This window comes from Zingiber officinale, chromosome 2B (assembly GCF_018446385.1).
Source record: "Zingiber officinale cultivar Zhangliang chromosome 2B, Zo_v1.1, whole genome shotgun sequence".
Taxonomy (NCBI): Eukaryota; Viridiplantae; Streptophyta; class Magnoliopsida; order Zingiberales; family Zingiberaceae; genus Zingiber; species Zingiber officinale.
The window spans coordinates 144,301,138-144,315,470 of record NC_055989.1 but is presented as its reverse complement, the minus strand read 5'-3'; the positions used below and the strand labels follow the sequence as shown (position 1 = coordinate 144,315,470).

Below are 14,333 nucleotides of genomic sequence, written 5' to 3'. Positions count from 1 at the left end.
GGACACAAGTCGGCTACGGCTGTTGTGGAGGGGATTAAAGTGAGGCCCCTCAATGCTATATGGTATTGATCTATGACAGATACCTAAGAAACAAAAACCTCTGCCAAACAAGACCAGTTTTTTTCCAGACAGTTCCATGGCAGTTCAAATAGATACAGAAGTTCCACACAAGAGGTAACAGGGACACTGACAAAATTATAGAGGTAAAAAAGCCAATCATACGCCATTATGATGCCAAATTTCAATGTGTCAGGCAGGTTTATCTAGTGTGCTTCAACCAATATGCGTGACAAGTGACAAATAAGTTGCATCTTTACAAATTGAGTCAACTGGCAGCCCAAACTAAGACATGAATTATTCATTGAAAGGCAGAACCAGAGAGGGAAGCCAGTTGAGAGAATTGAAATGTCACGCTTCCATGCAAGCTTCTCCCTTGGACCCATAGAAGCCTTCTAAAATAGTTTGAAACAACCATACGCCATTATGATGCCTAATTCCAATGCGCCAGGTGGCAATTTTTAAGGTCGTGCAACTGCAATCTCACGGTCAACATGCGAGATAGGCAACCGATAGAGCAATATATAAATGTTTCTGAAGCATCCAACCCTTTCGCAAACAGTCTCTTTGTTGTTCTTATATTTTCTCAAGCATTTTACAGGCACTTGAAATCATTAATTGAGTGTTAGAATATATGGGGAGGTTTAAGAAATCATTAATGTGTTAATATGCACAGTGATTGAAAATGGTCCAACTATAATTCTTCTCAAACCTAGGACAGAAAAAAAAAAAGTGATCTGCCGGCCGGTTGCTGAAATATAGCATCCTACTCAATTACATAAGTATGTGGAATTGAGAGGATTTATCAACATAGTTTGCAGAGGCCTCAGTTTACCTCTCTACTAAGATTATATATCTAGCATCAAAATGAAGAACAAATCTGTTCAACGCAAAAAGGTCCATAACCAGATTGTCTAATCGTGGAACAGTCAATATTGTGTTCACCGGGCTCCTACAAACACATGATGTAGTGCTCTAAAGATGTTTCTTTAACAGATAAGATCCACTTAAAAGATGAATGCTACATTATAAATGGCAAATAATGTAAGCTTGAAACACCGGTCTAGTTTACTAAAACAAAAGTTTCAAAACTGCCCCTCTAAGAGCAATCTCCCAACAACTGCATCTCTTCTAGATGCAATAATACCTAGACTATGTTGAGCGAAGCAATGCAACAACATCTGCAACAATTATTTGCAAAAATTGAGATACAAGACACAAAACAAGCATATACAGTAGTTAATAGTTGATGCTATTATACTAATGTGGGTGGTAAAAGACATCTTACGCTGTATTGTTGACTTGATCCTGATGTGTGAAATTGACAGGTGAGTCACCATGCCGCTGAGAAGCTTCCTCTCACCAAATATATGAAAGCACGTTACCATGACCATCATAGTGTGAGAGCAACTCAATAGGCACAAAGGTAACACGATATCTGCATTGTGCGAAATCGAGTAGTTAATTACAGAGGCTATACCTCTTATGAATGTCTTCGCGTCCGTTACTCTCATGAGGGACCTCACTCAAAATCCCTCGACGGAGCCCTCTGTTGTCAGATTTCTTTCTGATCTCAGATCAGGTGGGCTATCGGATAGCGAAGCACGATGCCAAACGAAGTATATATACAAAAAAACATGACGGGAACCCTAACAACGAATTAGGGTTTAATATGAACATCAAAATACGGGTCCATATTGAAAACGGAAGTGGAGTTTATGTTGGTGATGAAATCAAAGATTCTTCGCGAGCGTGTAGATCGAGAAACAGACGGATAGATACGAGATTGGATATGGCTGGGTCGGGAGCAGTGAGGGCCTTCAGGAAACAGAGAACGGCGACTTGGATCCGTACTCGCACCAGCCAATGATTGCAAGGAAAACCTAGATCATCGATCGTCCGATAAACGTGTGAAGAAGAAGAATGCTTGAATAAAAAGCAAAACAATGCAGAAGAAGAAGACGAGGGAGGCGTTCGATCTAGAAACCTGGGATGGATCGAGGAGTTCCTCGGAGCAAAGGCGTTTATCGGCGAAGAAGAGCGACGATTTGATGAGATCATTCTCCTTTTCCTTTGGAACTCTAGCGGAAGTGGTAGTCAGCCAGGGATACGAGCTATCCACGGAAGCTCCTTTCGAATTTATAGCGGCAGGAAACGCAAGAACAGAGAACGAGTTCCATGGAAGTCGTGTGGGGCCCAGAAACCCGTCACAGCCTTGGCCCAGTTTTGGCTCCATGGCCCACCAAATTTTCAAAAAAGAAAAATAAAATAGAGAGTAACAATCAAAAGAGTGTATTCATTAAAAATAATATTTTTTTAAAAATAATAAATAAATAAAGCCTCGGTATATATCTCACCTTGTTCAATGTCACACCTCGTTTGTTCATCTAATTCAATCAACTATTTATAAATTTTTTATTTTGGATAAGTTTTAGTATTTTTATCAAGTTAATAAAGATTATTTTAATTTATAATGGTATATTTGTTCAATACACATAATCAATTAAATAAATAAATTTTAATAAATAAATTTTTTTCAAAATTAATAACAAATTTTTAAATAATCAAACAAGTTTAATTAAGAATTTGATAATATCTAAACGAACTAAATTAAAATCAAGCCTAAGCAGATAAAAAAAACCAAATCAACCTTGAATAACTATTTTAACAGTCTAATTTATTTTAAATTCAATTAACAAGGGTGAAACGAAAGGGATTACTCCAGGAGGTAAAATGTATTTTTCAAATTGTGATGGACAAAAGTGAAAAATTAAATAAATTTTCTATTGGTATGTTAGAATTTTTCCCGTCATTAAAATTTCGGTCCGTACGGAACGAACCCTCGTACGAGGCGGGTCCTAGTGGAGCCCATGCGGCAGGCCGATCCGTCTTCATCAATCTCATCACGCCACGCGTCGTGCATCCATTGCTCACATATCTCTCTCTCCGACTTTGATTGGACTCCTTTCTCAGATTCCTGAACTGGAAGGAAACGATGCCGGTCCGTCACAAACACCGTTCAGGAAATCCATCCACTTAACGCGAGTGTTAAGCAGGAACCACAAAAATTATACGAATTCAGTGGTCGAAGACATGTAGTACGGCGGGTCTTCAACAGCGATGGCATGGAGTATGGTCAACCCTCCTCCTTCCTTTCCCTTCACCGCTATTTTTTTTTTTTGCCATTTGCGGGAAACGAGAGGAGGCGACAATTATGGTAACAATACGCCTCCTCCTCTTATATATAAAAAGATTTGTTTGGTTCTCAACCTCTTCTTCGTGGCTGCCTTTCTTTTTAGGTAGGTTGATCTCCACCTGCGCCTAGATGGATCGAGAGCCTCCTCCTCCTCCTAAATCTTGTTTTGTCGCGTAGGGTTTCTTTGGATAGATCGGGAGGCGCAGACGGAGAGGAAGATCGATGGTGAGGGGGAAGACCCAGATGCGGCGTATAGAGAACGCGGCCAGCCGGCAGGTAACCTTTTCGAAGCGGCGAAATGGCCTCCTCAAGAAGGCGTACGAGCTCTCCGTCCTCTGCGACGCCGAGGTCGCGCTCATCGTCTTCTCCGCTCGGGGGAAGCTCTACGAGTTCGCCAGTTCCAGGTGATCGCATCCTCCCCCTCCCTCCCTCTCTCTCTTTCTCTTCAGCTTTTTTTCCCCTCTTGCAGTCTTGCTGTGGTGCTCTTTAGCTGTTGCAGTTTTTTTTTTTTTTTTTACTTCGGTGCTTGTCTTTGGGGTCCTTGTGCTTAGGGTTTGGTGAAAAAAAAAAGGCATTCTTACGTGCCCCGTACAAAACCACGGATGCATCTTTCCTATTCTGTGCGAAGTCATCTCAGCTATGGTACGGTGCTTCAATTGGCAATGGTTTGTTTTTCGATACTTCTATCAGTTTAGGAGCAATAACTTTCGCTATTAATGTATACTGCCTTTACCCAACTCGGTTTAGTTCGACTCCACTAGTTGCAGAAATTTCTCACCAATGTTTCCCTATTTAGGTATATTCATCTCTTGTTCCAAGTTGAGTCTGAGGGGGTCAAGAAATACATAGATATCTTTGCTCTCTTAGTTTTAAATTAATGTTTCAACTGACCAAATTTTTTTTGTCGATATTGCATGTTCATTATTTAGATACAGCTAGAGACAAATTTCTTTTCTGTTCTAGTATCCCTTGTAGGGCCTTCATACAACGAAAGCATATAGTAACTTGTAGAGTTGTTTCCTAATCAAGTACTATAGTTTGTACGAATCCACTCGTCTAAGGTGAAAACTTTTTTCTGTATCCATGATTAAATTCTTTGTAATATCATAAGTACAATATTAAAATAGCACTACCTGTTGGTTTTCAATGTCAACATCATTTGTATTAATTTTCTGCTTAATTATGTAACCTACCCATTCCCATCGTTATGATCAATAGTTTTCGTATCTGTGTAAAGTTGCCCTCTTTTCTTTCTGGATATGATCTTATTTAGTCTTTTTGTGATGTATAGTGATAATAGCTTTAACTTAATTATTGCTTGTTACGTCATTGCCATATCAATCTGCTCGTGCTTTAAATCTTACTTATTGCTTCTTAATATATTTTGCCTCTATTATCTTGTTTATACTTAATTATTTTACAATTTCTTTACTTTCTGATTCTTAAATTATTTATTTAAACTAATATAAAGGAGCCCATCACTAAATATCTTTATGTGCTACTTCTTCATATTTTGCTCCAAGGCTCTTGAGTTTTGCTTAGATCGATACATAAAATATTGTTTAAGAAATTATATATTGCATAAGGTGATTAATTTGATTTTTACCCTTTTTATTGGTTGATTAATGTGATATATAGATATAAATTCATGTTTCTAACACATGATGTTGTACATTATTATGATGATGATGATTTTTGTTAAAAAAAAAAAAGAGGAACGCATATACAATTATACACTTGCTTACCAAATATACATTACACAATGACAAGACATCATATTGTATGCCTTTGGTTTCTTTTAATCTTGAATTTTTACATTAATTACTATTATATGAGTTTATTATTCAAAATTATATTACAAATAATGTTGTGCTAAATAAGAGTGTGCATAGCAGATTATATATGGAGAGAAACTTTTACACTAAAATATTTAAGTACAACTAAAATTATATATATCTAAATGGCGAGATATTCATTTGCATGGTTGTGAATTTGTATGAGAGCTTTAGATAGTTCTATTTATTGATTATTCAGCAATTGATCAAATTGGTTAAATCAAACTGAAAGAAATTTTTTTAATCTTGGTGAGTGTTGTATGTCCATTAGGCTATTTTATTTAATTAGACCATGGAACAATCATCATACTCCATGTATCAAAATTTTGGTCGATAATAAAAAAATAACATTTACCATGTTAGAGATGGAAATATTATAGTGAATGCGAGAGATTTCCAAAAAAAGACGAGATAAAAGTTGTAGTTATGATGCAACAACTATATAAGAGATTTTATTTTTTAGACGTTTTAAAGTTTTTTTATCAAGTAAAATCATATTATTGTGTTTTTTCTACTTATAGAAAACTTGGGAAATTTAAACTTTGTTTGGAATGGGCCTATTGTAGAGCTTATAAAAACTATAATGTCTTATTTCTTTAGTTTGTCTGAGTTGTTAGTAATTTTATTGTTAGTGTTTCCTCTCTGGTGTGGCATTAAATGGTGTGAGAGCTAAACTTTGATATGCTATTTTGCACATTTCATCAACACTTGCTCTTTTTGTGACTAAACCAATAGCTACTCTTGTTGCATCCCACCACTCATGAATTCAATGAACAAACCAATGACACCATTGTTTCTTCCCCATTGTTCAACAACCTTTGCTTCTTCTGCCTTGCCCAATGTGCTCTTCCCTCCAATCCCAAACTTCGCCACTCCCACAACTCACCTTCCAAAGCTTCCACTCTCCTACTTCCCTCACAACTATCTCAACATGCCTGTTGCTAGAGCTCACAAATTTCTTCCCCACACTCCTCTTCACTTCCTCCACTTCCCCCTGTCTTAAGCCCTCCACCTATCTTCTCAAATACTGAAATGACACAACAGGCATGTTGTGTCATTTCATTATTGTTAGTAATGATTTCCAAGAAAGATGAGATAAAAGTTGTAGTTATGATGCAACAACCATATAAGGGATTTTATTTTATAGAAGTTTTAAAGTTTTTTTATCAAGTAAAATCATATTATTGTGTTTTTTCTACTTATAGAAAACATGGAAAATTTAAACTTTGTTTAGAATGGGCTTATTGTAGAGCTTATAAAAACTATAATGTCTTATTTCTTTAGTTTGTCTGAGTTGTTAGTAATTTTATTGTTACTGTTTTCTCTCCAGTATGGCATTAAATGGTGCGAGAGCTAAACTTTGATATGCTATTTTGCACATTTCATCAACACTTGCTCTTTTTGTAACTAAACCAATGCTACTCTTGTTGCATCCCACCACTCATGAATTCAATGAACAAACCAAGGACACCATTGTTTCTTCCCCATTGTCTAACAACCTTTGCTTCTTCTGCCTTGCCCAATGTGCTCTTCCCTCCAATCCCAGACTTCACCACTCCCACAACTCACCATCTGAAGCTTCCACTCCCCTACTTCCCTCACAACTTTCTCAACATGCCTGTTGCTAGAGCTCACAAATTTCTTCCCTGCACTCCTCTTCACTTCCTCCACTTCCCCTTGCTTTAAGTCCTCCACCTATCTTCTCAAATAATGAAATGACACAACATCATGTCAGTCCACCCTTTTGAGTTAATGCTAAGACCTACTCCAAGTGTATGCATGAGCCCTTCCCTAGCTTGCTATTTTGTGCCCTTGCATGTTAATTATCCTTTGTCAAGACTGAAGAACATTGACTAACATCTCTTTACTAATCGCTAATGCTTTTGCTTAATTTGTTGGTTTAATCAATTAGATATTCAATTTATTTTTCTCACTAAATCTTAAGTTCTTATATAGTTTTTAAAAAATATTACATTAACCTCTACTTATCCTACATTATTATGCCAATTATTGTATAATTTTTATTAATTATCAACTTTCATATCAGTGATAAAATAGCATTACCACCACTATACAAGATGTATATATTTTGTGTGATAGGTGTGATGATCTTGAGACTACATGTAACAAAATGAAGGATGTGCTTGAGGGCAATATGGCTAATGTTCAAAAAATGTAACATCCATGGATCTATAGATTTTTCTTATAATTGGATAATGACATTTGTACCCTTTTTTATGAGAAGAATATCCTAATAAGATACACTTGATAGCTTGATCTTTATCCATGGATCTATAGAATTCTTCCTCGATCTTTATCAAGGCTTCTATTGAGCTTGAATAGAAATTTATACACTTTTTTCTTTTCAACAATTTATAAATACCCGACTCTTCCATGAATGTTCTTTGCACATATCAACTGGCTGTCAATTGCGTGTGAGAGTAGTAAAATATTGGATTACCATTAAATCTCCTTCTTCAAATTACATAGAATACTTTCTACTTCAAATAACTTTGAGGTATTCTTTTTATTTGAATAAGTTTCCTTCATTGCTTCCGAGATTTCTCTCGATGTCCCATGTAGGACAAAATTTTCTCTATCTCATTGATCATAGAATTAATTAACCATGATGTAACCACACTGTTTTCGAAAGCTTCTAAATCTTGGGTCGTCTACCTTCGAGGTGTTGCTCCTCTACATAAATAATCATCCTTTCCTTTGCCATATATGAATATCATCACTTGGATTTGGGCTATAGAAGATAATTGTTCTCATTGAGTTTTGGTCTTGGAATGAAGGTTTGACTGTCGTCCAATATTCCACTAGGGTAGGAGACAATGAAATTTTGGAATGAGTTGATGTTAGATGTTGCGGTTGAGGAATTGAGTCTTTCTGTTGTCATTCTTAATTTCACTTTGTATGGTACGTTATGGATTGTACAAATGATCATTGCAGACGACGATTGGAGACACTGTACAAACTTGTACGCAGCATAGTTGATGTCATTCAATGCCTGCAACAGGAGAGACAATTAGAGTTTGGAGTAACTACTAGGATTGAGAGAGACAACTATGGTTGAATCTGATGCCATATTGGAAGAATGAATATCCTATAAGCATGAATATTTTTGATGAAAATGTATGTAAGAAAGCATGAATATCCTATAATATTCTACACTAAGAATTAATTTCGATGCTAGATGAGGTAGAAAAGTTGTCATCCCCGTATAACACTCTTCATGTGGATTATATTTGTTTGATCTTGTCATGTATCTCATTACATTATATAAGGTGAGACACGTTGATGTGACTTTTGACTTCTGATTAGTGCAAATCAATTGTCATCTCGAGAAGAAGATGCATAAACAATAATTCCCACTTTGCAGTCTTATCTCAATCCAAGAAATGGACTATTGCTCCCCACTGAAAAGGAGGCAACAACACCTCTATTGTTGCTCATGACAGAACCGACAGTGTACTTTTATGGCTGGAATAAAAAAAATGGAGAAAGGAAGCTGTTTGTTAAAGGGATTGTCGGCTCAAATTCAAGGAGATTATCATTAAGAAGACTTCTCCAATTCCAAAGACTCATGAGAAAAGAGGGAGAGATCAAGAGACATATTGGGTGAACCTCTAGAAAGAAGAAAGAAATCATGAGAGGAATAATAGGGAGGAATGGCTTGGGAGACTAAATTGGAGTAATGCTTAAATTTATCCACTGAACCAACCTTCATTCTCTAAACAGGACTAAATTAACCTAGTCCAATTTTGGTTTAACCAAAACTTTGAGTAATATTAACTGGACTAAATTCGATTTACCTAAATTGATTTCTTCTATATTGCCTCATTTGTAGACCAAAATACTCGCTAAGAGAGCCAATTAGAAACCAAAGATCTTTCAATTGATAAAACACCAATTAACCCCAATTTAAAATGTAACGAGATAAAATACATATATTAACATCTACAGAACAATCAGATAGTTTTTTTGCTGGAATATTTAATGGCAGAAAATAAAAAAAGTAGTCTTAATTACCTATATCATCAAAAGGTACCTCTTTTTAAAAATTATCAAATCCACATCTCATCCATAATTTTCTTTCTCAATATGCATCACCAAGTAGCTTTGACTAAAGCTCTGTTGGAAAAATTGAATGAAAACGCGACGTGTGGGTTGTAGTCCCACAACGATTGAAAGCAAGGCTTTCCGGCTGATTCGGAACAAAGGGAGTGAAACTCCAGGGCCCAGAGGATATTAACCCATTGCTCAATCAGGACACGTTGCACGCCACATGACAGGCCAAGTGGTAGCTAACCACTGGGCAAGCATGCAAGCCACAACGTGGCTTGCTTGCAGCTAACAGCAAGCCATGTTGTGGCTTGCTGGCAAACATGCAAGCCAAGCGTGGCTTGCTGGCAAGGTGCAGCCAACAGCAAGCCACAATGTGGCTTGTTGTGCTTGCAAGCCAAGGCAAGCACAAGTCTATATAAAGACCCGGAGAGGAATGAAGAGAGCAGAGCAAAATTCAAGAGAGAATTTGTATGAGAAACGTTCAAGTGAGCTTTGTGTGCTCTTTCCTTCCTCTTTGAATCCCCATATTTCCTTCCTTTTTGTTGGGTCTTTCTTTTGCTCAACAGAAATCGTGATAGTTTTCAGATCTAGTTCAGATCGTCACGACAACCAGTGCTCGGTTGTGTTCGTGATCCTGCCGTTTTATCCTGGGAGACAGACGTCCACCTAATCCTCTGAGCACCGTGGAGGGGCCGAATCTGTTTTAAGGAGACAGCGCTCTGCTGGACTCGGCATCCACTTTGAGTTCGTGTTGCAGCTCCTGACATCCTGTCAACAACTCTCGGTAGCAACTTGGCGCTGCTCGACAACTCACGGTGTCCGCAACTTACCTACTCGGCGCTTGGATCGACTCACTAGAGTCGACAGTTTGAGATTATCTGCTCAAACCTTCTTGCTTGTAAGTACTTGTGCATTTGGTATGGACTCAGAAGCGTGAAACAGAGCTTCTGAAACGATCACACAAAGATTGTAACGGGTTTATTCCCAACAAGCTCCTCCTCCACTTTGGAGTTGTTTTGACAAAGTTGCTCCACCTTGGAGTTGCTTTGACCAAAGTTGTCAAAAGGTGGTTAGCTTGACAGCTCATATTTTTAGGGGAGAACAAAGAAGTATTTTGGGAAGACAATAATATATGGGGGAGTTGTTTTGATAATTTTTGAAAGAGAGACACCCTTTTGGCAATATAGATTATTAGGGGATCTCTTTTGCTTTTCTACTATACTTAATTAAAGATGATTAGGTTTAACATGTCACATAATACTCGGAAGGAGCTCATGACTTGAGCAGAGGCACAGAATGGTGAAAGATGCTCGTGATTCAGGTGGATTTGATGGCCCTCTCAAAAGGCTCTCGGGCTAGCAAAAGATGATTGTGATAAAGGCAAAAATGGGGAAGCACTCACTGACTCATGTATAAGGTATCAAAGCTTCTTTGTGCAAGTCGATGAGTGAAACAATTTTCCTTTTCCTATGACCACAGATGCAGCTCGAGATTCAAAACCATCATGTACCAAATTATAACGAGTCACAAGGGAGAATGCCTTAGAATAGCCTAACACTATAATGGATAAGATGGCAAATGTGAAATAGCGGATGGAGGAATAAATTCTCATATTTCTTGTGATAGAAGAGTATACATATCATGCATAGTTTGTCTGATGATGTGGCAGGTATTGGTTTCTGGCCAAAACATCTATGATGGAGATTGTCCAACTAAGATTGGGTTGGGGAGACATGAAGGTTATGTTGAGTCACTATTGCTTCGGGTTGTCGATAGTCGAGATCGGAGGATATGAAGGTTGTGTTGAGCCGGTATTGCTTCGGGATATGAGCTTCATGTTGCCACTTGAAAATTTCATAGATGATAAGAGAATGAGTCATACCATAAAATTTTGGAAACAGTAATAGAAAAAAAACTAAGGAGACCAAGTAACCGAAAATCAATTTGGATTTATACCTAAAAGGTCAACAATAGAAGTTATACATCTTCTCAAGCAACTAATTAAAAAGTATCGGGAATAGAAGCAAGACTTACATATGGTATTCATTGATCTAAAAAAAACTTACGATATTTTTAAAAAAATTATATGAAAAATTCTATAAAAGAAAGGTGTTAGCGTAGTATATATTGAACTAATTAAGGATATGTACTAGGATATAATGACAAGAGTGAAGACTTCAAGTGGATTAATCGAAGCGTTTCCTATAAAATTAGAGTTATATTAAGGATCAACTCTAAGTCCCTATCTTTTTATACTAATCATGGACGAACTCACTGGACACATCCAAGATACGGTATCGCGGTGCATGTTGTTTGTAGATAATATTATTTTGGTAGATGAGACACATGAAAGAGTAAATGCTAAACCCGAATTTTGGTGGGAAATGCTAGAAGTGAAAGATTTTATGCTTAGTAGAGTAAAGACAGAATATATGGAATTTAAGTTTAGTAATGTTAGTCATAATAAAACAATTGTTAAGATAGGAGATGACGAGTTGCCTATAACTAAGAGTTTTAAGTATTTAGTATTATTTTTTCAAAAGGATGGGGAAATTGAGAGATGTCTTATGTAAAATATAAGCAGAATGGTTGAAATGGGAAAAAAACATTAGGTGTTCTTTGTGATTGTAAAATACCTCTAAGATTTAAAGGAAAGTTTTACAAAACGGCGATTAGACTTGCACTATATTATATCGAATTGAATGTTGGGTTATGATTCAAGCACACGAGTAAAAGATGAAAGTTGTAAAGATGAGCATGTTAAGGTGGATGTGTGGATGTATAAGGATGGACAAGATAAGAAATGAAAATATTATAGCCGAAGTTGGGGTTGCATCTATTGAGGGAAAACTACTGGAAACATGTTTAAGATGGTACGAACATATTCTTAGATGACCAATTAGGCAATGGGAAACTATGCATATTAAACGAGGAAGAGGAAGATCAAAACATACTTGGTTAGCAATAATAAAATAAAATAAAATTTATTTAAATATAAATGATGATATAGTAGGTGATAGAGTTCAATGGCATAGAAGAATCCATATAGGCGACTCTACTAATGGGATAAGGCTTGTTCTTGTTGTACAAGAGAATGACAATCTCATTAAAGATGAGCTCAAACTTTTGAAGAAAATAAAATTAGCAATTTAATTTATAATGGAGGTACGCTAACTTTTTTTTTTTTTTTTTTTTTGAGAGAGAGAGCAGTAGGTAAATCAATATTCAATAGCAATGGATCTAATGAAATCTACAAGTGAGATGGTTAGAGGTTATGAATCTAATAAAAATATTTCTTAAAGTTGATAAGACAGCTCTTACCCAATGGTAAAGAAATGTAAGATAAAATATTGAAAAAGGTACTTTTACCGTTAAGTACAGAAAAAGACACATAAGTAATGAGACATCGTGAGGTGATAACTATATCTCCCAAAAAGAGGTTAAGAAAGAACCTGAAGTGATTTCTCTGTCCTAAAGGCAAGACTTGACCACAAATTGATCTAGATCTCTACCGTATCTTATAGTTGCAATCTACAACATTTTAGTGACTTCATTAGAAACGTCTAAGATTAAGGCCGATTGATTCAACTGGTCATTGTGATTTTAGTGCATGAACTACACAATTGGAATTTTTACATATCATCTAAGGATAACCATACATTTCAAAAGAATTATACCAATCAGAGTCATATAGTAACCCTCTCTTTATTTCTCTTAATTTTCAGTGTACAGAATACAATTGACAGGTATATGGCGAAAGTGAAAGAAGTTGAGATCAATAGCAGTGAAACAGAAAGGAGCATGGAGGTAGGTATTACAAGACTATTTTTTCCCATCAGTTAAAACTGGATGTTTAATTGAGCTACTTCTCATAGTTTAGATGGCTAATCCAAGACTGAAAGGATTCAAAGTTGAGTAGCTTAATTCCAATAGTGGTTAAGAATTACAAAAGAGGAAACAATTCTAGTTATATGTATACAATATTAGGATCCACTTACAACCATTTTGTCAACAAAAAAGATTCATCTACATCCCAAACAAATAAATGAATGAAGTGGTAAAAGGAAGTATTTGTGCGCCATAAGTACATTTTTATATTACTTTGTTAATTGCTTCAATAGTCTCAAATCATGTTACCAATTTTGCAAGCAGCAATGGAAGTGTGAAGCCACAAACATGTCAAAGAAGATAGAACACCTTGAAGCGCAAAAAAGGTGATAAATGTTGGCTTTTTCCTCTTTCTATAAAACTCTTGTGATTGATGCAAAACTCAATTGTCCTAAACAAGCATTTGCTGCAGGAAGCTCCTGGGTGAAAATTTGGGATCATGTTCAATCGACGAGTTGAATGAACTAGAGGCTCAATTAGAGAAAAGCTTAAGTAGAGTAAAGGGAAAAAAAGTAATTCACGACTGTCACTTGTTCAACTTTCAATATAATCAACACATCTAAAAAACTATATGTCATCTTTTTACAGAGAACAATGTTGGAGGAGCAAATTGTGCAACTAAAGGAGAATGTAAGTTACAATCAAATCGTGCTGCCTAGACATATTTATGTCTGACATATTATTATCAAAATAACATTTGGTTTCACCACTCAACTCCAGGAGAAAACTCTTCTGAATGAGAATGCATCATTACGTGAACAGGTATCATAATAAAAAGCAAATTCTCTTGCATTGCATTTCACTGTTCCACTCGTTTAACCACTACAAGTTCCTCTAACAATACAAGACTGACAGTTTGAATTACCGATAATATTTTTCCTCGACAAGAAACTTAAATCTAATGATTCATACATGTGAAGTGCAAGTCAGAACCTCTGTTGAAGCGAGCTCCTGCCCAAGAAAATGGTGCATATTGTCACACTCGAGAAGAGCATTCAGAAGACGTAGAAACCATGCTGATGATAGGATGGCCAAGCAGTAGATAGGCCAAGTGATCATCATTTTACAAGAGAGTATTTGTAGGTATGTTCATGGTCGTACAGAATCTGTTTTAACTTGGGTGTCATAAGTTTATGCAAGAGCTGTATTATTCATCATTTGGTAGAAAATTCAGATCAATTCACTCATTGTGAAAAATGGTTGCAGTTGATCTTTTTTTTGTGTGTGTATGATAAATCTAACACATATTCCTAATTAGCCAAAGCATCTCCTTATAGCAAATATGT

General features: G+C 36.3%; 1 protein-coding gene across 3 annotated transcripts; it reads left to right on the top strand.

Moving 5' to 3' along the window:
* Positions 1–3,219: 3,219 nt before the first annotated feature.
* Positions 3,220–14,244, top strand: LOC122047591 (MADS-box protein SOC1-like). 3 transcript variants are annotated; one of them, XM_042608968.1, is made up of 8 exons: positions 3,220–3,274; positions 3,431–3,657; positions 12,885–12,966; positions 13,312–13,373; positions 13,460–13,559; positions 13,636–13,677; positions 13,768–13,809; positions 13,968–14,244. In XM_042608968.1, the coding sequence occupies exons 2-8, from the start codon at positions 3,476–3,478 to the stop codon at positions 14,091–14,093; spliced, it is 636 nt and encodes a 211-aa protein (XP_042464902.1). In that variant the 5' UTR covers positions 3,220–3,274; positions 3,431–3,475; the 3' UTR covers positions 14,094–14,244. The 3 variants fall into 3 exon arrangements, with proteins under 3 accessions (XP_042464902.1, XP_042464901.1, XP_042464900.1); XM_042608967.1 differs by having other exon boundaries at positions 3,239–3,356; XM_042608966.1 differs by having other exon boundaries at positions 3,244–3,274; positions 3,357–3,657.
* Positions 14,245–14,333: the final 89 nt, after the last annotated feature.